The 26,477-nt window shown below is 40.3% G+C and overlaps 1 protein-coding gene across 2 annotated transcripts in view; it reads left to right on the forward strand.

Annotated features, from left to right (window-relative positions):
• Positions 1 to 26,477, forward strand: part of Zeb1 (zinc finger E-box binding homeobox 1) — a 165,265-nt gene that overhangs the window by 109,845 nt on the left and 28,943 nt on the right. For both annotated transcript variants that reach the window (XM_041641528.1, XM_041641529.1), the window contains exon 2: positions 2,634 to 2,834. In XM_041641528.1, coding sequence (XP_041497462.1) covers positions 2,634 to 2,834 — 201 coding nt within the window. The remainder of the gene's footprint in view (positions 1 to 2,633; positions 2,835 to 26,477) is intronic.

A 26,477-nucleotide genomic window follows, 5' to 3' on the forward strand; every position in this document is an offset into this window, starting at 1 on the left:
GACCTTGGACTTCCCGCAGGGCAGGGAATATCAGAACTGCTCTTCATTCTCGAGAGGGAGTGGAGGGGGAGAGGGGTAGGAAAGTGGGGGGAAGGGGCGATGTGTGCGAGGAGGGGGAAGGCGGTAATATTTTTTTCAACAACTAAAAAAAAAATAAAAAAAGTAAAAATGAAAGTTAATAGCATGGGTTGTCATTTGCACAGTCCCCATTCTGTGTGCACGGCCATGGTTGCACCATGTTGTTGGTTAGATACCCGTCATGAGAGCCGTCACCAGTTTTGAGAATTATCTTCCTCCCTTCCCACACTCCTCACTGTTTCTCTAGAGTAATATGTAATATGTAGTTGCTTCTCAACTGTGTGCTTTGGCTTATCACAAAATATCTTCCCATGTGTCCATCTTTACTAAACTTAAGGGAACTTTTCCTTGTTGATATATTAAACAGACTTTCTCAGGTATTATCTCAGTAACAGTTAAGTCACTTTGAAGAGTGGCAGTTGAACACTATCTGTCAAGCAAATCGTCACCCCTCACCCTGATCCAGTCGTTCTACCCCACAAAGTGTCTGATGAATCTCTTTGAGAGAAGGCCATTGTATTGCCTGCTTTTGTGCCGCTTTGGTCAAATTCCTGACAGAAACGGCTTAGAGGAGGGAAAACATCTGACTCAATATTCCAGAACATTCAGTCACTGGTCGGCCTCATGCCTCTAGGCAGACCTAGCAGCAGGAGCATGCTTCAGAGTGGGATACTCTTCATGGTGTACAGGAAGCCAAGGGCACAACAAGGAGGCATCAGGAATACGTCACCAATGTCTAGCCTGTCAGTACATGAGTCTTTGGGGGACATAGCCAAACCATTTCAACAAAGAAAAGTTATTTTGATGTGAGTGCTTACTACCAAAAACAAAGTAAGTTTTACGGAGAACTGGGTGGGGTGTGGGGAATGTATCTGCACAGTGGAATTCTATCTGACCAACCCCGGGGAGAAACTGAGTTTCAGATACATTGGCAGGGAAAGTGCTCCATGGCACACTGTAAAGTGGCCAAACAGTAGAATACGATGCTGTATATTGTTTTTATAGTAGATATAAAGCCCAAGCAATGTAGGGTTTTTATTATAGTTGAATAGGATAAGGAATGTGATAACATTCAATATCATGTGTGCATTGAGGCAATATACTTGGCTGTTATTACTTTTATAATGTAAGTCAAAAGGAAATGGTTGCTTTGCTTACTCTTGAGAGTTTTAATTCTGATTTTTTAATGATGAACATGCATTTTATAATGAGAGAAAACTATTTTCTCTTAGAAAATCTAGATAAATGAATTCATGCTAAAACACCTAACAGTGTTTTCTTTGGACCTAAACTGTGAAAAAAAATCCTGCTTTAAGTGCAGTGATACATCAAGTACTTTTTTTAATAAACTGGGTCTTCCTACAGCCTGCAAAAGCAATTCTGGGGGTGTGGGTCATTTGCTTTCTCCCTTTCATGCTTAAGTAGACTTTCAGTTATGTTTCTTCATGTCGACAGTGGTGTATGTTTATCTGTGGATGGGTATTGCTGTGTGGGGGCACATATCCACAGTGTGTGCATGGACTTACTTGGGGAGAGAGGGTTATAGGTGCCTGGCATCTAAGCAATTGGGTGTTACTTTGCCTCAAGAATGGCTAGCTGAAAAGAGTCAAGGGGAAGAATCATGGGCAATAACTGTGTTAATTATCTAGAGAGGATCCAGTATCTTTTCCTCCTTTCTTCTCAAATGTGGCAAATAATGGTCTTTCTGCAAATCGTTGAAACAAGGGCTGTCAGTGACTTTACCCCATTAGATACTAAATATGCCACCAAAGTGATTATTGCACACTCCAGAAGAAAACCTCATTTCTGATGGATTGTTTAAAATATTTTATTTTCTACTATCTCACAGGCTCTACAAAGTATGGAAACCATTTGAAAATTTTGTTTATAATTCTGATATTAAATTCATTAAAATTAGAAATTCTATTACATAGAAATTTGACTAAATTAGCTGATACTTTCAAAGTCACTATGGGCTTAATAAGCAATGTGTGTGGCTAACAGCAGTCCTTCTTGTAGAGCAACTTTGATGAAAAATGTGTCTTTATTGGAAAGATGACCCTATAGAGATTTGAAGCCTAATTGTATATAGTAGTGTTGCACACAGTAAGATGAGTGCAGATGACTCAGACTGTTGGGTTCCAAATCCTGGACCTGTTGGCTGCATGCCAGAGGTGTTACCTCCACTCTCCTGTCTTTCTTATGTGTAGAATAGGACTCAAGCAGTAACTGGGAAAACTTTGTTGCTAATATTTGCCGTGTTTGCACCATATATGAATTTTTAATAAGTGCAGATACTATTATTTGTCACTCTGACCATCTAGTATCAGATGTGTTATCAAGTGAGTTGCTTACTAATTATGGTTTTATAAATATTATTGAATTGTAGTCTGTTTTTAATTTGTATTTTTGTAAGGGTTAAAAACTGATTTTTATACCAATTTTGATTATTTGTTCCTTTGTATTACAGTTACAAATTATAATACTGTGGTTTTTGTAAGGGTTAAAAACTGATTTTTATACCAATTTTGATTATTTGTTCCTTTGTATTACAGTTACAAATTATAATACTGTGGTAGAAGCAAATTCAGATTCTGACGATGAAGACAAACTCCATATTGTGGAAGAAGAAAGCATCACGGATGCAGCTGACTGTGAAGGGGGCATGCCAGAGGATGAGCTGCCAGCAGACCAGACAGTGTTACCAGGAGGCAGTGACAGGGAGGGCGCCGCCAAGAACTGCTGGCATGAAGACGGTGAGTGTAGTTCCTTAGAAAATTCTCTTCTCTTTACTCTTTTTAAGTGTATTAAATGAAAAAGATAAATCGGGTAAAAGTTTTAATAAACAGTAAAATTATCTGTGTATTAACCAATATTAGATATCCTACTTATTTTTAAAAGTAGACTTTGAATCAGAATGATGATGTTTTGACTGTTTGAACAGTACCTAAAATATATGAAAGTTTTTAACCAAGGGCTAGGCTTTCCCCATATTGTTGAAATATTTATCTCTCCCTTTAGTTTTATATTGGGATACCCAAATTAACAATAGATTTATAAAGTAATAATATGATATATATATATATAAAATAATGATTATTAATGTAGTAGAATAATTCAGTATGCAAAAATCTCAAAGGTGTGTTATGAGGGTGTTTTTAGTGTAATAATGAGCAGAAAACAAGCTCCCTACTGTCTGTGCCCTGCCAAAGTTAGCAAGTAAAGTTGACTAGACTAAGCACTAGGGAAGTGGAAGACTATCTGAGATGTTGTTCCAGACTCACTCTTGTGCATGGATTTGAGCCCCAGTTCACACTAGTGAGTGGTAACCTAAAACATCTTAAGCCATGTTTGAATTTAAAGCATAAGTATTACAAATATCCATGGCCATTAAAAATACACTTCATTCTAGTGCTTCAGAAGTCCCTCAGTAATTTAATAAGCAGATAGGAACATGAGAAAGTAAAAGAATCAAAAATTAACTCAGACTATCTTAATTATGAAATGCTTCACCTTGTTTAAAGAAAAAATAAGTTTAAAAAACAATGAATGATTGGTTCCAAATCCATGAGTGTGCAGATAGCCCTGGTTGATCTCAGTGGCCACAAAATGGACATAGACAGGAATGTGAGAGAGGGATCTGTGGGTAGGAGTGTCAAGAGTCAGCGTGAGAATGGTTAATACGTATTGCGTATGTGTGCAGAATTGTCTAAAAGCACATTAGTAAATGAAGTATGTTAAGAAATAATATAATTTCCAAAAATTAAAAGAATTAAGTGGTAATCACCCAAAATGAATTTAATAGCAAGTCAAAGAGAAATAAGGTAGAGAAAATTGCACATAAAGTGAAATTCAGACAGACCTTCTCAGAAAGGCCTTCTTAGAATTGATAGACAGGACCTCTGTGTGTGGAAGCAGGTGCAGGTCCAGGCAGGGAAGAGGAAGGCATGGTACCTGCTGCAGTGAGCTGAGTGAGCAGAGCACTGCTCCAGGAGACAAAAGCCACACAGGGACGGCGTTGAAAGCACCAAAGAAAAGTGACTTACTGCAAACAAGGGAAACTTCACGAGGTATCTTGTAGAACATCCATCAGTTTGAGTTTTTCTGATTTTTTTCTTTTGGACAGGCGTGTGGAGTCTGTGAAAAAACAAAGTAGTAAAGTATCCTTCTTTGACTTCATATCAGCTGTACACGATAGCTGCCAGGCTTCACTACAATCTTTCACCTGTTGTGATGGGAACAGCCAGAGGCTAAGAAGCAGAAAGAGATTAAAGGCAATAAAGCCAGAGTGGTAATAAAATGCCATAACATGTAAAGATGCTAGAAGCACTTTTGCAGAGGGAGGTGGGAATGTTGTGTCACCGACCTGAAGACAGGAGGAAGGCAGTAGTGTAAATGCAGGTTGAGAGCTGTAGCTTGAGTCAGGATGATGGCTAGAGAAAAGGTGAGAAGTACAGCGTCCTGATTGTGTTCTCACAGGAAGTTTTAAAAGGTGTGATCTGGAGTAAGATAAAAAAAAAAGTTTAAGATGATCCCATCCCCGTTATTTATTTATTGAAATTTGAAGGAAACTGAATGATGAGATATTTATGACTCAATCTTGTTGGAATCAAAATTTCATAGTTTTATTTTGTGTGTGTGTTCATGCACATGTGCACATGTATGTACAGGTGCCCACATAGGTGTATAGTATGCATGTGGAAGAAATGGTATCTGGGATCTTCCTTTATTTCTTTCCACCTTATCTTTTGAGCTGGTCTCCCTGAAGCTAGCGCTCACTGGTGGGTTCGGCTGCTAGGATTCTCAGGTCTCTGTCTCTTGACCCATCTGTACTGGGGTCACAGGTCTGCCACTGCGCCCAGCCTTTGCATACGTGCTGAGGATCTGAACGCAGGTCCTGTACACGCAGTGTTTACCCTCTGAACTGTCTTTCCCACCCTTGTGTTTTGGTTTTGCCTGATTCGGTAATTCATTGTGTTCATTTCCCTAGTGTTTCTGGGATATTTGCTAACCAGGATCACTGGGATCACGGACAGAGCTGTGGCGGCTCTTGCTTTCTTCTGTAAACCGCTTTTGTCCAGCTACTTCCTGTCAGTACTTGCCTAGGGACAGTTGTTGTTTTGTTTAGCACTGCTGGGGCTTGGACCTGCAGCGTCCTGCATGTGAGGCAAGAGTTCACCACTGAGCTACCATTCCAGTCCTGAAACCATGTTGACATATTCATTCAACAATTTTGTAATCCATCTGTCTCTTCAAAAATAATATAATAGAAAACCATGTTAAATGCCCAGCTATACTAGAGCTGCATGCTTTCACCCATACTGCAGTAATGTTATCAAAAATGGGTATGAGACCAGTTTATAATTATTTTTCTATTTGTTAGTAAAGTGATCTGGATACTGGTGATTAGGTTTTGGGGCGGAAGGTCATTTTTGTTTTGTTAATTTTAGTTTGGTATGTTTGTTTTTTATTTAATTGCTTATATTAGTTATCGACTTATGCCATATAAAATTCTCTAGTTTGAAATTAAATGTTTTTATCTGAAGTTACGGCAGAAGGTCAGAAGTGGACACACAGTGGATACATTTACCTGTCAGTTTTCATTGTTCTCAGAGATCAAAGACACCAGCGCTAAAATGACCCTGATTCTAGACTTTCTGACCAGGAACTTAAGCTAGTATAGTAAAAATGCCTTAACAACTATGAATATGTCTGGAAACCAACAATAGGACAGCAAGTGTTTTGGTGGAGACTTGTGCCATAGGTTTGGGTGTCTGTGGATCTTGAGCTTGATGCTTTCTGAAAGAGATCAACTCATTCCTGCAGCTCCTAGTTGCCTTGGGATCTGAATGCAAATGTTAGTCCCTTATAGTAGCCCTCTCAAACCGGCCCTTATCTCCCCTCTGTTCCTTATCCTTTCCCTCTATCCTGCCCATGTCCTGCCCCCTGCCTGCAGAACCACCTCTTCCTTTTCCGTCTTCTCCTCTTAAACCTGAACTCCCTAACACAGTACATGTTAAACTACCTGCCAGTATCCACAACTGCTTTGTGATTGGGGCTGTGAGTTACTGAGATTTGTATCTCTCCTCTGAGGCCCACACTACATGCTGAAGAGAAGATGTCTAGAGTACCCTAAAACATTTTCCTTTTGAATTATAAGATCATGATCTCAGAAAAAAAAATGGGTTTTCCCTTCTTTGCTTTTCCTTTCATTTTGAGAGCTTCAGTTCTTTGTCATTTTTATCTGACACTGTTTGGGTATTACATTGTTTAAATTACTTACTATATTCGTCTTTAATTCTGTGACATTCTACCTGACCTTTGTAATACACTTGTGAAATATGATGTGTAAAAGCCTCCTCTGCAGTGTTTATTTTTCCTAAAACATGAATAGAGAATACAGCAAATTAAAAATACTAAGGTTTCTTAGCTCATGAGTAAAATATCTAAAAACTAAAGAAAGATAATCATTTAATCCCTTATCAACTGTTTTTAAAAACTATAGAAATCTCTGCTTCTGGAAGAATGGAGTAGAAATTTTTCTCTGTTTTTCCTGGTAAGTATGAGAGAGAGAGAGAGAGGGGGGGGGGGGGAGAAGAGAGCAGAAACCTCAAAAAGCCAAATAATGGCATATCAGTAGAGTCCCTGGATTTTCTGTTCACTTTGTCTCATAGATGAGACTGTGTGCTAGAGAAGCCAGGTCCAGAACCTCAACAGGCACACACATGACACAGTAGTTCAAACTCTCTCTAGCCAGAATTCAGAAAAGCAACAGCCTTGTGACACAGAAAACTTGTAGATAACCAAATACCATAGAGGAAACTTCAGGTTCCTCAGTTGGGGAGGCCTGTCTTCTAGTCTCACTGAAGAGAAGCATCCCAACCCTTACCACAGTGGTGGCAGACAAGACCAAGTGGCAACAAAGCATCCCATCATCTTCCTGAGTAGGCAGAGGAACCTCCTGGAGAGTCAAACCCCAAGAGCTTCACTCATGCAGGTTCTCGGTCTCTTTTGAAGTCAGGAATGAAGCCTTTCCCATCTAGGGTGATGTAGACGGAGCTTGTGAGGAAAAGACTGATGTCATCAGCTATGCAGGAAAGAGCAGCCTCTTCCAAGAAACCATATCTTCCCATCAGGGAGCAGATGCTGAGAGAGTATCCTGGAATGCATTTCCCTCTGCCTCTCTGCTGGTGACTTAAATAAGAGCCACTGTCTGTCTTCTTGGGTGATAACCAAAGACATCCATGTTTCCTTGTAAAACACGTGTTACCTTGAATGAGTAAATTTCACTTTGAATAGAGAGAGCAGAAGACAACCAGAACTTAAGTGACACTGGTATTGGGACTTTCTGACCAGGAATGAAAGCCAGCAGAGTAAAAATCAATAATTATGAACATGGCTTGGAACCAAAACCAGAAAGCCCCACCCATCTAAAGCAGGGAAAATAGAAGCACTTAATGAAGTTATAGCTGAAAATTACATTAACAACAACAACAGAAAAAATAGCAAGAGTCGGTTGCAGAAGGAAGAGGGAGTGGTAGATCAAGGTGCAAGTGGAACAGTCTGGACAGTGGGAAGAAAGAGGGGAGCCTCCGTGTACTTTGGGGGTTGATCTCTAGGACATCAGCTCTCCAGCACAAGAGGAGAGAGAAGGCAGGGCTGGAAAAAATGTTCAGAAAAATTACTGAAATGTTCTAATATTTGATAAAAGACATAAAACTGTGCCCTGACTAGAATAAGTCTGGAGAAGCCATGCCAGAAAACACCATAGCCAACCTGAATAGAATTAGTCTGGAAAAGCCATGCCAGAAAACATCATAGTCAAACCTTTGAACACTAAGGATAGGCAAAGTGACAGAGACAAATGTGAGAGACTGTGGTTGTGGGGGAAATCCAGTTGAGTGACAGCCACTTCGTAGAAACTTTGGAGGCCAGCCGGGTGTAGCTCACTTCTTAAATGCTGAAAGTTGTGAGCCTAGGGCTCTAGGTCCAGAGAAACTACAGACATTTTCAGATAAAGGAACCTCCCCTACATGAAACCAGAAGCTTCCTGAACAGAAGGGGATTGTTATGGCCTTTCTTGGTTGTCACCTTGACTATATCTGGAACTAACAGAAAGCAGCTGGGCACACCTAAGAGAGATCATTTAATTAAATAATTTGAACTGGGAAGACCCACTTTTAATCCACATCTTTTGAGGTGAGAAGATCTACCTTTAATCTGGACCACACCTTCTGGTGACAGCCAATATAAAGAACATGGAAGAAGGAAACTTTTGCTCTTTGCCTGCTTGCCCTTGCTCTTAATGGCAAGTCCTTTGCTTCATTGGCATTGAATCCCACTACTGTGAGATTCCAGCATATACTGAAGACCAACTGAGACATGTAGCCTCATGAACTGAACTACTGGATTCTTGGACTTTTTGTTAGTAGACAGCTATGGTTGGACTAGCTGAACCACAGCCTGTAAGCCACTCTACTAAATCCCCATATAAGAGCTGACTAATACGGGGTGAAAAAGATGAAGGATCTAGGAAAAGGAGAGGTGTGCGCAGGGATATGCAGTCACATGTCCTCTTCCTGCAGTTTCTTCAGTTATCTCTGAGGATTGGACAAACATAACTAAAAATATGAATACATGAAATTAGCAAAGCCAGCCTAGAGATGATCAATAGTTTTTTATTTATAATATATATATATATATATATATATATATATGGTACCTACAAATATATATTCAACATGATCTTATGGTCAATTTAATACTCAAGTCACAGGATGTATAGAGTTGTACATTCCTCCTGCATAGCTACTATTGATCCACTGTTAGCATTCATTGCATTGTTGATAATATTCTCAAGCACTGAAAATTACTTAAAACTTCTAGAAACAAAGTTCTCCAGTTAACACATATAATTTTCAGCAGAAACTCTATTTCTAACCTATGTAAAGTGAGACTTCTAGGCTTTACCTCATTTAAAATGATGGTCTGTTAGTTTGGATATGGTTGATCTAATCACCCTGGTCCTGAATCATCAACAGAATTTCAGTCACCACAAAATGAGCTTTCTTCACAGAGTAGTACCTACCCTGCTGGACAGAGCTAACCAGCAGCATTGTTTGTGGCAGGTTCTCTCCCTTGATCAAAGCTGCCTGCTCTGCTGTCCTTAGAGTGGGGTCTCAGGTCGCCATAGCTTTAAGAGGACATGGTTTGAACAGTCTGTGGTGTTAGATCAGTATGCTTTGCTGAGAAGGCAAAGGGGATGCCGGGTTTTCCACAGGTGTTACAGAAAGCCAGTTGCTCATTGAAGTTCCAATGCAGTGTTTTCTATAGTACTTGTTAATGCATGCTTGGAGAAGGGGAGATGATTAAAGAGTAGACAAAATACCTATAATTTCTCTATAAATCTAAAAGGTCTCAAATTAAAGGCCTTTAAATAACCTGATCAAAATAAATCATAAAACATTTTATTGGATTCTGTTTCTCTGAGAAAAGTTGAATTTTCAACTTTTTAGATAAACCTTTAATAGAACAGAAGGAAACTGTGGAAGCCTAACAACTGAGTTTCTATAATCTCTATACTGCTGGAGGATCAGACCTGTGATTCTCAGACCTGTTGCCCTTGACACTTCATGGTTGCTTCCACATCTGGGATCAGGATCAATAGAAATCAAGCTTTTCCTACTTTCTTTGAGATTTTTTTTTAATAGGTCTGGTTGGATTTTAAGAAACATGTCATTTACCTAAAACATTGAAAACTGGGAAGCCTGTCAAGTACCAACATCAGTTAAAATGCTGGCACATTCACTATGGAAAATCAGTGTTCACGAGCAGGTGAATCTTCCTTCCCTTTCCTCAGTATATTAGTCTTTTCATTCTTACAACAGGGCTGCATGACAGCTATTAACTCAGAAACTAAATGGAAGAACAAGAAACCAAGTCTGTGTGATCCCAAAGTAGTCTATCTTCTTTTTCTACTAAATCCAACAGAAAATATGTACACATTAAATGTGGCACTCATACAAAGAGCTAACAGCAGGCTGGTAGTTAGGTTATGCCGTTAGTGTCCATCCATAAAGAAATATCTTAAGAACAGTTACCATATCATATTCCACTCGTATTTTTTATGGCCTCCAACAAGAGTTTCAGATTCAGTGTCTGGAAAAACTAAAGCAGCAAAATGGAAATAAGAGAGCACATCTTCCCTGTGACTAGCAGAAAATAGCTGCTATCCTCATTCCTGTCCCTGCACTAATAGTATCTCGTCAGTTCTGTGTTTTCTATGCTGCCATGACAAAGTACCACACTTTGATGGTTCAAACTCTACATATTAGTTTCTTACAGCCATTGCAGTGTCCCTTCTCAGACGTTAGCAGAAGTGCCGTCCTTTTGATTATGAAAGGACCTTATTTCCTTGCTGGCTCTGGGCCATTTCTGGCCTCCAGAGGGTACTTACATTCCTTGGTTTATGACTCACGTCATAGTTTCTCTTCCTGTTGCTGTGATAAAACACTCTGACAAAAGCAGCTTGAGAGAGAAAGGGTTTATTCTTGCTCACAGTTCAAGGTACATCCTGTCAAAGCTCGGAAATTGAGCTGACAGGAGGTTGAAGCAGCTGGACACATGGAGTTCATAGTCAGGAACAGAGATGGATGAACACATCCTGCTTTCAGATAGTCCAGAATCCCAGCCAGGGACTGGTACCACCCACAGTGGACAGCTCTTCCCACTTCAATTAAAGCAGTCAAAATAACTCCCCACCTCCCCCACTCCCATCCCTGGGACATACTCAGAGACTTATCTCCCAGATCATCCTGTATTCTGTAATAGTCGCAACCCTTTTCTGAATCTGTAGAGGCAGCAGAACAAGTCAGGGACCTCTCACGTTGGACTCTCTACTATGCCCATTTCATCTTCTCACGTTGGACTCTCTACTATGCCCATTTCATCTTCCACTCTTCTGCCCCTCTCCCACTGTTAAGAACCCACAGTGAGCACCCAATCTCCCACATAATCCAGGAAACTTTCCCTACCTCAAGGTCTGTGACCTTAATCACAGCTACACATCTGTTTTGCCACTTAAGTTTTTTAAACATATTGTACTCTTTATTTCTTTTTTTTATTATTATTATTGAAAAAATTTCCATCTCCCCCACGCCTCCCATTTCCCTCCCCCTCCCCCCACTCATCTCCCCCTCCCTCTCCAGTCCGAAGAGCAGTCAAGATTCCCTGCCCTGTGGGAAGTCCAAGGTCCTCCCACAGGTCTAGGAAGGTGAGCATCCAAACAGGCTTGATGTGGGAGTGTCATATATCAATCTGTTGATTTCATTGGTTAAGCAATAAAGAAACTGCTTGGCCCTGATAGGTTAAAACATAGGTGGGAGGAGTAAACAGAACAGAATGCTGGGAGGAAGAGGAAGTGAGCTCAGAGACGCCATGCTCCCCTCTCCCGGATAGAGGCGATAACTCTGCTCTCTGAGGCAGATGCATGAAGCTCAGACCCAGGATGGACGTAGGCTAGAATCTTCCCAGTAAGCGCACCTCGGTGCTACACATTATTAGAAATGGGCTAGTCCAGGTGCGAGAGTTAGCCGAGAAGAGGCTAGAGTTAATGGCCCAAGCAGTGTTTAAAAGAATACAGTTTGTGTATTGTTATTTTGGGGCATAAGCTAGCGAGGCGGCCGGGGTGCTGGGGATGCAGCCCCGCCGCTCTTATTACAACAGAATGGAACCCGACGTGGTAGCAACAATTTCTCGGGTCTACTCTGCTTGCCAGAGGCAAGCAAGCGCTCTCATCTAAGAGAGGCTTTCTGACTCAGCTTTAGCTGCAAAACTTGCAGCTCTTTTAAGAGGTCCTGCCACGAAACACTTAAACGGTGTTGATGAAAGGCTGAACACATGCTTATTGGTTTTCAGCCGTAGCAGGAAAAAAGCTGCACCATTTAAAAATGCCAGCTTTCTGGACTGTCCTGTAGGGCAAACTCTGACTCTTTTACGCAGGCGGTTCATGCGGTTTGCAAGCACAGGCTGCTGAAGGTTGCTTGCTGGCAGGGACATTGAAACACTGTAGACTTGTGGCACTGAACGTGGCTACAGCCAGTACCTCAGCCATGAGGCTGGAAAGCTAAGGAATGGGCTACATCTAGCCGGCAAAGCCACGGCTTTAGTCCTACTGAGATTGCTTGGTAAATTAAAGACTCATGTGGTCAGAAAAACAGAGAGGGATACAGTAAAGAGAGCGTCAAAGACAAAGAAAATGTTTAAATGATTTACAGCGTGTTAAAAATATATGCAAACTAAAAAAAGTTCTTAAAAGTAAAAAAATGGAAGAAAGAGAGTAGTTGGGTGTGGTACTACACACCTTTAATCCCAACACTTGGGAGGCAGAGGGAGATTGACCTCTGTGACTTCAAGGTGTGGTAGCACATGCCTTTAATCCCAGTGCCTAGAAGGCAGAGACAAACAGATCTCTGTGAGTTCAAGGTGTAGTAGTGTACACCTTTAATCCCAATGCCTGGGAGGCAGAGACAGGCGGATCTCTGAGAGTTCAAAAAAAGCCTAGTCTACAGAGTTATTCCAGGTCAAAGATACAGAGAACCTGTCTCAAAAAGCAAAAAATAAAAATAAACAAAATAGAGGTTAAAATAAAACGCACAAAGATGGAAAATACACAGAGAATCTTGATACTGTATGCTATTATGCTCTGTTTGAATTGTTTGAATGCTGAGGAAGGAGCAACAGCTGCTAAAAGATATTTGTTTATAAATGCTGCTGAACTAATCCAACATAGATATTTTGAAAATGCTTTGACTTTGAAATTTGGATCTAACGACATGATGCTTTGGAAAGGAGTTTCTTATTTTGTTTTCACAGAGGGTGAGAGTCTGTGGATTGCTTCTATTCCAATATGGTATGATGGACCACGCCCTCCTGAAGGGTTGCTGTGAACATCTTCAGAAAATTGCTTTGCTCAACTGCCAACTGAGATGAAACTAGCACACAGGTTATACCATGAAAGACCTAATTAACGACACCCCATTCAGCAGGAAGCAGTTTGGAGAGAAAAAACTGCGCCCATGTTCCCAAATATGGTTTATAAATATTCTTTTACATTTAAAGGGGGGAATATAATATAGATATGAATAATTTGCATTATTATAGATTTTGCTTTATTGATAGAGATTTAAGGTCAATTTTGTTATATGTATATGCATATTTCTGCTATTGATTAAGATATTGTTATTGTGTAGTTCATTAAAAAATGTAATGTATAATTAAGAAATATTGGTTAATGGATAATCATCAGTAATAGTCAAGCTTGTAGTCATGTTAGTTAAATTTTCTAGATGTATAGAGATACATTTCAGTTAGATAGACATTCTTCATATTTTTCAAAGACTGCAGAATATGGCATTTAATGTTTTAATAACTTAGGACTTTTCATGACAATGAGACACTCTGCTCCTGGCAGCACCAAACTACTTCAAGAGGAAGATGGGCATTGAAGAGGATCCTTATGGAGTTTGATAGCCATTTGGGCAAGAAACTGCTCTTGCCTGGACTATTGCATAAACTGGAAACAGAGAACCCGCAGAGAGAGAACTACTGAACTTGCCTAAAGGTGAGATGGTCTTTCGGGGTTCCTGATTCATGAAAGAGTCTGTGAGACATTCTGCAGGACACAACAGATAGTGACTGAACTGACTTTGAAATGTCCTGCTTCATGGAAATGTCTCTGGATACCATGGGCCTGTAAGCCGAAGATGGATGCCCCAACGGTACAGAGGAACTTTGGGTGGCTGTACAGGCAGCGAGATGTCTCTGTCATTTCTAGAGTTTGAAAGTTGCCTACTTTTTGTTTGCTTAGGTAATATTGTATTCTTCTGGAGTCTTTGATGGAGTTGAAGAATAGTTAATTATAGTTATAGTTTTCCTTAGTTATGATAAAGATAAAATAGATGTAAATATTGTGATTTTTACCTGATAACTGTTTTGTTATATGTAATTTTACTATGTTAAAGTTAAAGCCTTCCTTTTTTTGTTTAAACAGTAAAAGGGGAAGTGATGTGGGAGTGTCATATATCATTCTGTTGATTTCATTGGTTAAGCAATAAAGAAACTGCTTGGCCCTGATAGGTTAAAACATAGGTGGGAGGAGTAAACAGAACAGAATGCTGGGAGGAAGAGGAAGTGAGCTCAGAGACACCAAAATCCCCTCTCCCGGACAGAGGCGATAACTCTGCTCTCTGAGGCAGACGCATGAAGCTCAGATCCAGGATGGACGTAGGCTAGAATCTTCCCAGTAAGCGCACCTCGGTGCTACACATTATTAGAAATGGGCTAGTCCAGGTGCGAGAGTTAGCCGAGAAGAGGCTAGAGTTAATGGGCCAAGCAGTGTTTAAATGAATACAGTTTCCATGTAATTATTTCAGGTGTAAAGCTAGCCGGGTGGCCGGCAAGGTGGCGGGACACAGCCCACCGCTCCTATTACTACACAGACTAGGCTCCCATAAAGCCAGTACATGCAGTGGGATCAAAACCCAATGCCATTGTCCTTTACTTCTCATCAGCCCTCATTGTCCGCCATGTTCAGAGAGTCCAGTTTTATCCCATGCTTTTACAGTCCCAGTCCAGCTGGCCTTGGTGAACTCCCAATAGATCAGTCCCACTGTCTCAGTGGGTGGGTGCACCCCTCGCAGTCCTGACTTCCTTGCTCATGTTCTCCCTTTTTCTGCTCCTCATTTGGACCTTGGGATCTCAGTCCGGTGCTCCAGTGTGGGTCTCTGTCTCTATCTCCATCCATCGCCAGATAAAGGTTCTATGATAATATACAAGATATTCATCAGTATGGCTATAGGATAGGGCCATTTCAGGTTCCCTCTTCTCAGCTGCCCAAGGAACTAACTGGGGACATCTCCCTGGATACCTGGGAGCCCCTCTAGAGTCAAATCTCTTGCCAACCCTAAGATGGCTACCTTAATTAGGATATATACTTCCCTGCTCCCATATCCACCCTTCCTTTATCTCAACAATCCCATTCCCCCAAGCTCCTCCCATCCTCCCCCTTCTCACTTTTCTCTCCCCATTTCCCCTAACGCCCACCCAAGCCCACCCCCAAGTTCCCAATTTTTGCTCGGCAATTTTGTCTACTTCCAATATCCAGGAGGATAACTATATGTTTTCCTTTGTTTTCACCTTCTTATTTAGCTTCTCTAGGATCACAAATTATAGGTTCAATGTCCTTTATTTATGGCTAGAATCCAATTATGAGTGAGTACATTCATCTTCATCTTTTTGGGTCTGGGTTACCTCACTCAGGATAGTGTTTTCTATTTCCATCCATTTTCATGCAAAATTCAAGATGTCATTGTTTTTAACCACTGAGTAGTATTCTCATATGTATATATTCCACACTTTCTTCATCCATTCTTCCATTGAAGGGCATCTAGGTTGTTTCCAGGTTCTGGCTATTACAAATAATGCTGCTATGAACATAGTTGAATAAATGCTTTTGTAATATGATAGGGCATCTCTTGGGTCCTGGGGTAGGTTGATCCCAAATTTCCTGAGAAAGTGCCACACTGATTTCCAAAGTGGTCACACAAGTTTGCATTCCCACCAGCAATGGATGAGTGTACCCCTTACTCCACATCCTCTCCAGCAAGGGCTATCATTGGTGTTTTTTGTGAAATTGGAGAATTATAATGTTGACATCTTTGAGAAGGCATTATTGTATATACCATACACATACATACATAAAAATTTCTCCACAGCCCACATATCACAGTCTGATGTTAATAATCATCATAGTGCACTGTTACTGTATGTTTTGCATGTGAATGCTTTGTGTGCCCATGTTCTACACTGTGTTTGACTCTCAGACAATGGAACAGGTAAGAACCCTGCTTTGTAGATAAAAGAACGAATACAAAAGTGGATACTTTCCTATGGTCACTGTTGTATGAGCAGAGGCTTAAAGCCTGCTGGTCTGAATTTGGTGGTTATGCCATTAACCTCTGCGCTGCCATAGGACACTCATATTATTCAAAACTTCTGGTATTTGGTTAAAAAATGGCAACTTTCTTATGTATAGGCAGGTTATTTATTCTTAAGTCTTTTAGCTCATAGAATGGAATGGTAATGAAAGAACATAAATGTCTAGAAATGTATGTAACTTAGCTGATTTTAGTCATCATCACCATTGTATTGAATGCCACTGTTGCACAGCAGCTTTGAATGCTTGGGACAGAATTGGAGAAATAGGATAGAAAATTGAGTCATTTGCTAAAGTTATACAGGGCCCAAAGGAAACCTTGACAGTTTTCTTACAAAGATGGACTTCAGCAGTAAATAGAATGGTACCAAATTCAGAAGCTAGACAAATTGTAATTGAATCTCTGACTTTTGAGAGTGCTAATTCTCTATGAAAAAGGATAATTGGGCCATTAAAGGCATGGTCAGCACCTCTGAAGGAATGGATTCGAGATACAAATAATATAGCATCTCATGAACATGATGATACATGGATAGGAGAGATGATTTACAGAGGTTTGGAGAAAAATCAAAATGTCAAATGTTACAATTCTAGCAAGCAAGGTCACATTAAAAGGGATTTTAGACAGGGAAGTCCTAGAAAAAAAATTTTTTTGACTAAATCATTTAGAATGCCCCTTCCTGGTGTGCGAAGTCCTTCTATGTTTTGCTTTTGTTGATTAATGAATAAAGCTGTTTCTGCCAGTGGTTTATCAGAATAGGACAAGGCAGGGGTTCCAAGCAGAGAGAGGAGAGGAGAGTAGGTAGAGTGAGCGAGAAGCCTTGTAACCCTGCTGGAGACAGACACCAGATGCTGAGTGGAACTTTACCCGGTAAGCCACAGTCACGTGACAGTACATAGATTGATGGAGATGAGTTAGTTTAGGATATAAGAGCTAGCTAAAAATATGCTTAAGCTATTGGCCAAGCAGTATTGCAAATAATATAGTTTCTGTGTGATTATTTAGAGTCAGGGCAGTTGGGAAATGAACTAGCAGCCTCTGCCAACAGTTGGCACCAACATGGTCAACTAAATCCACTTAAAAACCTGAGAGGTCTGCCAACACCTTCCTTCTGGTTTATACAGAAGGTGTAGCAAAGGCAGGCATTGGACTAATGAATGTAGGTCAAAAAGAAATATTCAAATATTCAAAGGTAATGCTTTGCCATTGGGAAACTCCATGAGAGGCCTTGCAGTTCCCTATGCCAAATTCGGCTACTTTGCCAAATCCAATTCTGCCACTTTCAGCCATCATAGAGGAAACTCCTTCCCAGAACAATTAAAGAACCTAATGCCTATTGAAAAAAAAAGACCATGCTTCTCTGGATGATAGAAACGCTATAAAAAAAAAAAAGAGAACAAAAATTTAGGAGAGGCCATAAAGCAGGTATTTGACTAACTTCTATAAATGAACAAAGACCCAAATTAAAAATACAAATAAATGGCATTGCCATTGAAGGTCTCGTAGACACAGGTGTAGATGTAACAACGATTTCATCAGAATCTTGGCATCCAAATTGGCCTCTTCAGGATATAAATGTTCGGTTTTTAGGGATCAGAACTTTATCTCAGGTAAAGCTGAGCACAAGATGGGTTGAATGTATAGGGCCAGGACAGAGAAGAATATTAAAACTATATATAGCTGACATAACAATGGCTTTGTGGGGACATGATTTGTTACAGCAATGGAATACTCAGATTAAATTCCCCAATCTTAAAAATAAGCCATAAACTAACAAGTTTCAGAAAAAAAATATTAGAAGGTTTTATAAAGAACAGTCACCAACTATTCAGGTTGTACAAGAACAGAGTACAAGAGCTACTGATATTTCAATGGCACCAATAGCCCTTCCTTTAAAATGGTTGACAGACAGACCTGTATGGGTTAAGCAATGGCCTTTAACAGTAGAGAAACTGCAGGCTTTAGAATAGTGGGTACAGGAGCAACTAGATACTGAGCATATTGAAGAATAAACCAGCCTGTGGAATTCTCCTGTATTTGTTGCTAAAAAGAAATCTGGAAAATGGAGAATGGTAACAGATTTAAGAGCTGCTAATAAGGGGCTCTCTACAGTCTGGCATTCCTTTGTCTCCCCTATTGCCTAAAGGATGGCCTCTTATAGGTATTGATTTCAAAGATTGTTTCTTCAGTATACCTTTACAAGAAAAAGACAGGAAAATTCACCCTCACAGTGCCTACTTACAGTAATTCTTAGCTTGCTAAAAGATATCAGTAGAAGGTTCCTCCACAGGGAATGTTAAAAGCCCCACCCTGTGCCAAAATTTTGTAAGTCAGCCATTTTGGAAATGATACATAAACAATTTCCTGAATGTATAGTTTATCATTACATGGACGATATTTTGCTATCAGATTCAAATGTAGATACTTTAGAAAGAATGTTTGAAGAAATAAAGAAAATTTTGCCTTGTTGGGGATTTCAAATTCTTCCTGAAAAAATACAAAGAGGAGATGATGTGGGATTCCCTTCTGTATATGTGTTGCTTTCATTGGTTAATGAATAAAGAAGCTGTTTGGGCCTGTGATAGGGCAAAATAGAACTAGGTGGGAAAACTAAACTGAATGCTAGGAGAAAGGAGGCAGAGTCAGAGAAAGGCCACGTAACCACCTGAGGAGACAGATGCCAGAACTCTGCCAGTAGGCCATGACCTCATGGCGATACACAGATTAATAGAGATGGGTTGATTTAAGATATAAGAGTTAGCTAGAAATATGTACAAGCTAATATGCCAAGCAGTGTCATAATTAATATAATTTCTGAGTGATTATTTTGGGTCTGTGCAGCTGGAAAACAAATGAGTGGCCTCTGACAACAAGGAGATACTATTAATTATTTAGATTATAAAATAGGGTTACAGAAAATTAGACCCCAAAAGGTGCAAATTAGAAGAGATCGATTGCAATCTCTTAATGACTTCCAAAGATTGCTAGGAGACATTTCTCAACTGTGTTGCACTATTGGGATAAAACCTGATGAACTGATTCATTTAAATAAAACCTTAGATGGTGATAAGGACTTAAATAGTCCCAGGGAGTTAGCCGAAACTGAGAGAGAATTGACTTTGATTGACTAGAAATAACAGAATACACATGTGGATCATGTGGATCTGAATCTTAACTGCATTCTGGTCATGTTACCCTCCAAATTTTCCCCTACAGAAATTTTAATGCAGAGGGCAGATATTATCTTAGAATGGATCTTTCTACCACATAAAAACTCATGTGGAAAATGTTGCGGAGGTAATTCTAAAAGGAAAATTGAGACATGACCAATTAGCAAGAATAGACCCAACACTAATTGTAGTACTATTCGCTAGTGATGAAATTAACAACTTATGGGAAGACCATGAACCCTGACAAAGAGCTTGTAGTAATTTTGGGGGAGAGATTAACAACTATTCCAAAAGTGAGAGAATTCAACTTATAAAGAGTTAATTGGATCCTTCCTCACATTGTTCAGGATACACCACTAACTGGAGCCTCTACATTCTATACTGATGCAAATAAATCAGGAAAGGCAGATTACAAATCAGAAAACAGAAAACTTAAGTAAAGTAGGTCAAAGCTGTAGTGATACTTCATTTTTATTTTAATAAATAAAACTTTCCTGAAGATAAGTGAGTAAAACAGCCCCAATGGTCAACATTACAGACCAGGCAGTGGTAACACACACCTTTAATCCCAGTAGTCACACTAGTTGTCATGGAAACTGAGAGATGCATGCCTTTAATCCCAGCCCTAGAGAGGATTATAAAACAGGAGGAGACAGCTCTTGGTCACAGTCACATTCTGAGATTCTTGGAGACAGGATCGCCATTTCAGACTGAGGCAGAGGTAAGAGCCAGTTGGCTGACTGGTTTGTTTTTTAGCTCTTCAGGTTGAACCCTAATTGCTCTATGAGATTTTATTAATTGTGTTTCCAAAGCCCTTCTGATTCTGTCCAAAAGGCAGAATTTGCTATTCTCAATAGTACTGGGTATTTAAAGAACCTCTCAACATAGTTTCCAATTCACAATATGCAGAAAGAGTTGTTTTGCATATTGAAACCACTGAATTTATACCAGAAAGTAAAGAATTGACTCTGTTATTTATTCAAGTACAAGATATAATCAGGAATTAGGTTTCATCCCATATATACATAACACATACTGATCCCATATGGGTCTGCCAGGTCCTCTACCACAAGGTAATGCATAAATTGATCAATTATTGATGGGAAATCTGCTGAAGGTCTCATTATTTCATTAAAAAAATTACATCAATAGCAAATGTTTAAAAAAGGATTTTTCTATTACATGGCAACAAGCCAAGGAAATTACAAGGAAATGTCCTACTTATTCTTTATACAACCAAACATTCCTACCTGCAGGAAGTAACCCAAATGAATGAAATGAAGTACTAAAAGGAATGAAATCTCACAGATGAATGTGTTCCAATTTGCAAAATTAAAATATGTACACCACACCATTGATACCTATTCAGGTTTTCAATGGGCAGCTGTCTTGAGTTCAGACAAGGCTAATTCGGTAATTACACATTTGCTGGAAGTTATGGCCATCATGGGTATACCTGCACAAATAAAGACAGACAATGTTCCAACATACGTCTCTAAGAAAATTAAACAGTTTTTTTTTTTGCTTAGTGTAATATAAAGCATATTACAGGTATACCACACAATCCTACAAGAAAGTTAAAGAAAGATCAAATCTAACTCTAAAGGATATGTTAAATAAACAGAAAGGGATGAAAAATATACCCATAAGCAGATTGCATAATGCTTTATTAACTCTGAATTTTCAAAATGCTAATGAGAAAGGAACAAGAAAGATACTGAATAGAAGAAAAAACTACAAAATTAAATCAGCTGATATCCTTTAAAGATGCACTGACCTCAAAATGGAAACCAGGACATGTGTCACATTGGAAAGGATTTTGCTTTTGTTTCCACAGGAAATGGGAGGCTGTAGATTCATTCTGGGTTAAGAAAAATAAGGTTTGATTGAGGAAGACTCCCTGAAAAATCTCCAATGGGAATGGATGGCCCAGATGATCCAACATTTCAGAGCACCTCTGTTTCAGTTTCCTCTGAATTCTACATTCAGAACAGCCTCAAGATTGCTGGCTGAGATGTTCTATCCTCATAGAATACTTCAGTCAGGACTTGACCATAATCCTAAATTTTCCTTGGGTTCCCATAAGATTACCAGTGCCCCAATCAGCAATAAGTAGCCTAGAATACTATACCCACATTCCCCAAAAATGGATTATGGATGTTTGTCTTTGTTTAGAGTGTTGTCTATAAGTTATTGTGGATAATGGTCAGAAAATAAAAAGCTTAACAAAGGAGATTAGATTCAAGATCTTGTTTTGAAAACAAAGGGAGAATGCTATGGGAAGATGCATTTATACCTTGTAAAGATTTGTCACTCATATTGGTTTAATAAAACATTGATTGGCCAGTAGCCAGACAGGCAACCAGACTAAGAGAATTCTGGTAAATTGAAAGGCTCAGTTTGTAGTCACCAGCCAAATGCAGAGGAAGCAAGATGAGAATGCCTCACTGAGAAAAGGTGCCAAGTCATGTGGTTAAACAGAGACAAGAATTATGGGTTAATTTAAGTGTAAGATGTAGTTAGTAATAAGCCTGAACTAATAGGCCAACCAGTTTATAATTAATATAAGCCTTTGTGTGTTTCTTTGGGACTGAACAGCTGTGGGATCAAGCAGGACAGAAACTTACTCTCTCTTAAATTGTTCTTTGAGGTTGATGATAAAACCTTTGCAATGTCATATTTTAGCACCTAGCACAATTTCTAGTTAGTTCATGGTCATCTCTCAAATAATGAGCAGTGAATGGATGACTTAATTAAATCATTCCTGTAACTGTCAATCCACTTGACCCTGCTCCACAGTTTGTTGTGGCTCCTAGTAGAAACACTCCCTGTTCTGGGAACAAAACTTCTATGCCAGCAGAACTTATGGTCACAGGAATAGGAAACAAGAATTCCCCTGGTAGGTCACTACAATTGATAATAAGTGGAACTATTCACCTTTCCACCCTTTGGTTCCTGATCTGTGGATCCTGGCTATGGGAAAAAGCATACATGTATTGATCACTGAGTCAAAGCATATACTGCCTTCTGGAGAACCCTGCTGCCACCTACTTGGACTGTAACTGTCTTTTAAAGATGGAAATAGACCTTTCTATCTTTCTATCAGGCCAGTTGCTTCAGGATGGTGGGGAACATGGTAAAGCCTGTGGATTCCATGATTTGGGGTCCATTGTCACACTTCTCTGGCTATTAAGTGAGTTCCTTGGTTAGAAACAATAATGTGTGGAATACCACACATTGCATCAGTAAATCAGGCATTGTGTAAGTCCATGGAAGGTGGTTTGGGCAGAAGTGTTAGGTATAGGAAAGGCAAATCCACAACCAGAATAACGATCTACTCAAGTAAGGACAAAATGTTGTCCTGTCCATGGAGTACATAGTTCAACATAGTCAACCTGCAATCAAGTCACTGTCTGGTCACCCAGAGAATGGTGCCATATCTGGAGCTCAGCGTTGGTCTCTGTTGTTGGTAGATTTAGCCCTCAGTAGCAGCTGTAGTCAGGTCATCCTTGGTGAGTGGAGGTCCATGTTGTTGAGCCCATGCATAACCCCTATCTCTGGACCCATTGGACAATGACAGGAATGGCTGGGGAGAGAGACTGACTGTCTGAAGAACAGGTCATCCTATCTACTTGGTTATTGAACTTCTCCTCAACTGAAGTCATTGTTTGATGAGCATTTCCTTGGGACACAAGTATCTTCACATTCTTTGCCCATTTAAAGGGGCCTATCAATGTATTTCTTCCCCAGATGTCTTTCTCACCAGTTTTCCAATTATTCTCTTTTCAAGTCCCTGATATTCAAGCCAATAATTTGGCTGTAGCCCACGAATCAGTAAACAATCATACATCTGGCCATCTCCTTCCAAACAAAATGTCTGATCTTGGGTGCTGCCTGAAGTTCGGTCCACCGAAGATTTCCTTTCTCTGGTGTCTTTCAGGGTTGTCCAGAAAGGGATTGAAATGCTACAGGTGTCCACTTCTGGGTGGTACCTGCATACTAGCCATCAATAAACCAGACCTACTCCTCTCTTCCTCAGTCAATGAGGTTGACAGCAGATGGCATTGTAACAGGACTAGAAAGCATGGACATTTGAGCAACTTCTTCATGTAATTTATTTGTGTCTTCAAGACCTATTTGAGCCCACTTCCATTTGATAATAGATAGCTACTGTGTATGTCCTACTTCATGACTTGGTGGATCAGATAATACACAATCTGTGATGTTCAGGTTGCATGGTAGCTTGGTGGCCCATTGTCAAACATTTAGCTTCCACTAAGGCCCAATAGGAGGCGAAGAACTGTCTTTTCAAAGAATAGTTGAATATGGATGATGGTAGAGCCTTGCTCCAAAATTCCAAAAGTCTCTTCTGTGATTCACTCATAAAGGCCTGCCAAAGGCTCCAAACAGCATCCCCAACTTCCACTGATACCTTGAGTACCATTGGGTCTACTGAATCATACGGTCCAAGTGGTAGAGCAGCCTGCACAGCAGCCTGGACCTGGTGAAGAGCCTTCTGCTGCTCCAGGCCCCACACAAACCTAAGGCTTCCATCTAGCCTTTCCAACCATAGTTCTTCTCTTCTGTGCACTGAGCTTTGTGCATTTCCTACAAAGGCATTTGTCCTTGTTTCTTTTTCTTTAATCATTATCTTCTTTTTTATTTTTTTAATTTTTATTAAAAATTTCCACCTCCTCCCATTTCCCTCCTTCTCCCCACTCCTCTCCCCCTTCCTCTCAAGTCCAAAGAGCAGTCAGGGTTCCCTGCCCTGTGGGAAATCCAAGGTCCTCCCCCGTCCATTCAGGTCTAGGAAGGTGAGCATCCAAACAGACTAGGTTCCCACAAAGCCAGTACATGAGGTAGAATCAAAACCCAGTGCCATTGTCCTTGGCTTCTCAGTCAGCCCTCATTGTCAGCCACATTTAGAGAGTCCAGCTTGATCACATGCTCCATCAGTCCCAGTCCAGTTGGCCTTGGTGAGTTCCCATTAGATCAGCCCCACCGTCTCAGTGGGTGGGTGCACCCCTCGCAGTCCTGACTTCCTTGCTCATGTTCTCCCTCCTTCTGCTCCTCATTTGGACCTTGGGAGCTCAGTTCAGTGCTCCAGTGTGGGTTTCTCCCTATCTCCATTCATTGCCAGATGAAGGTTCTATGGTGATATGCAAGATATTCATCAGTGTGGCTATAGGATAGGACCAGTTCAGGTGCCCTCTCCTCAGCTGCCCAAGGAACAAGCTGGGACATCTCCTTGGACACCTGGGAACCTCTCTAGAGTCAAGTCTCTTTCCAACCCTAAAATGGCTCCCTTAATTAAGATATATACTTCCCTGCTCCCATATCCACCTTTCCTCCATCCCAACTGTCCCATTCCCCCAAGCTCTCCCCATCCTCCCTTCTCCCTTCTCTCTCCCCATCTTTCCTTACCCCCATCCCACCCCCACCCCCAAGCTCCCAATTTTTGCCTGGCAATCTTGTCTACTTCCAATATCCAGAAGGATAACTATATGTTTTTCTTTGGGTTCACCTTTTTATTTAGCTTCTCTAGGATCACGAATTATACCACTCTTGGAAATATACCCAAAAGATGCTCTATTATACTACAAAAGCATTTGTTCAACTATGTTCATAGCAGCATTATTTGTAATAGCCAGAACCTGGAAACAACCTAGATGCCCTTCAATGGAAAAATGGATAAAGAAAGTATGGAATATATACGCATTAGAGTACTACTCAGCGGTAAAAAGCAATGACATCTTGAATTTTGCATGAAAATGGATGGAAATAGAAAACACTATCCTGAGTGAGGTAACCCAGACCCAAAAAGAGGAATATGGTATGTACTCACTCACACATGGATTCTAGCCATAAATAAAGGACATTGAGCCTATAATTCGTGACCTTAGAGAAGCTAAATAAAAAGGTGAACCCAAAGAAAAACTTATAGTTATCCTCCTGGATATTGGAAGTAGACAAGATTGCTTGTTCTTATTTCTTAAAGCACTTTCATACTCAGTACCTTAAAATGTTTAAATGAAAGTCATGGCCTCTGTTTTCTGCATTGCGGATTTTGATATTTTTTTTCTCTTGCTGGTTGACACTTTGTTGGTTTGTCACATGCCAGATCATTCTTGGTTGAATCCCAAGCTTTTTGAGTAGTATGAGATTCTTGGTCTTTTTATTTATTTATTTTGAGACATGAGGTTTCACACGCAAAATACCCAGTTGTTACATAGGCTGTAAGTAGCAAACTGTTTCTGTAGGTTCTGGTTTCCTCATTGGTCACAGTGCTGTTTGGGTCTGTCCTGTGCATACTACCCAGTGGTCAGTCTGGAATGTGGGTCGTGAGCTAGCCTGTATTTGTGTGTCAAGTCTGTGGGCAGTGTCATAACATGAACAGTTGGGGTATTAATCCAGCAGCTGACTACAATCTAATGAGCTCAATCCCCAGAACTATGCTTCCCTGGAAACTCCCTTGTCGATCATCCAGTCAGAGATCTGGGACTTTTCTCTGCTTGGCTCTGTTCTTGCAGCTGCACTCATAGGAAGACAAGGAGGAGGACTCGTGCCCTTCAGTAGGCAGCTTTCCCTTACTCACAGTTTCCCAGTTCCTTGGTCACCTTCTTCATTGTCTGTACTTCAGGGCTGAAGCCAAAGACCCTGGAAGAGAAACTGTTAGTTTTCTCTTCTTTGAGCCTTTTCTTGTCCATAAGATTAAAGTGGAGTGGCCAACCAGGTAAAAGGGTACCACAACTGCTTGGTGAGGGTGGTGGAAGGGTTCCCTTGGTTTGGATTTTCAGACTGGTCATGCTCAGCCTGTACCATAGATATTGGTATAGAGTTAGGATCTAAAAGATACAAAGTGCCCAAAAAAAAAAAGAAATAGCCTGGAAAACTATGGTGAAATATGTTAGTACCAATCAAAGTTTCAATACTTTGAGTTTGAATTCAGGAATTTGCTGGCATTTGCTTTCTCCATAGGTTCCCCTCAGTGGGTCAGTATTGTTGGCCAGGTATATAAAAGCTGATGCAGGCCCTTCACTGCCCTTTAGAGATGGCTGTAAACATTCCCATGACAATCTGCAGTGATTACAGATGGATGGATGAGCATGAATTTCAGATGCAGGTTGGAGAGGTCAGCACATGTGCTAAATAATAAGTCCTGACTCTGACAGGCTCTGCCCTCCAATTGCAAGCAAACCTCTGGATTTTTAATTAAAATGAGTTGTGTTTGCCA

This window comes from Microtus oregoni, unplaced genomic scaffold, assembly GCF_018167655.1.
Source record: "Microtus oregoni isolate MIOR12 unplaced genomic scaffold, Mior012 000070F_ref0000104, whole genome shotgun sequence".
Taxonomy (NCBI): Eukaryota; Metazoa; Chordata; class Mammalia; order Rodentia; family Cricetidae; genus Microtus; species Microtus oregoni.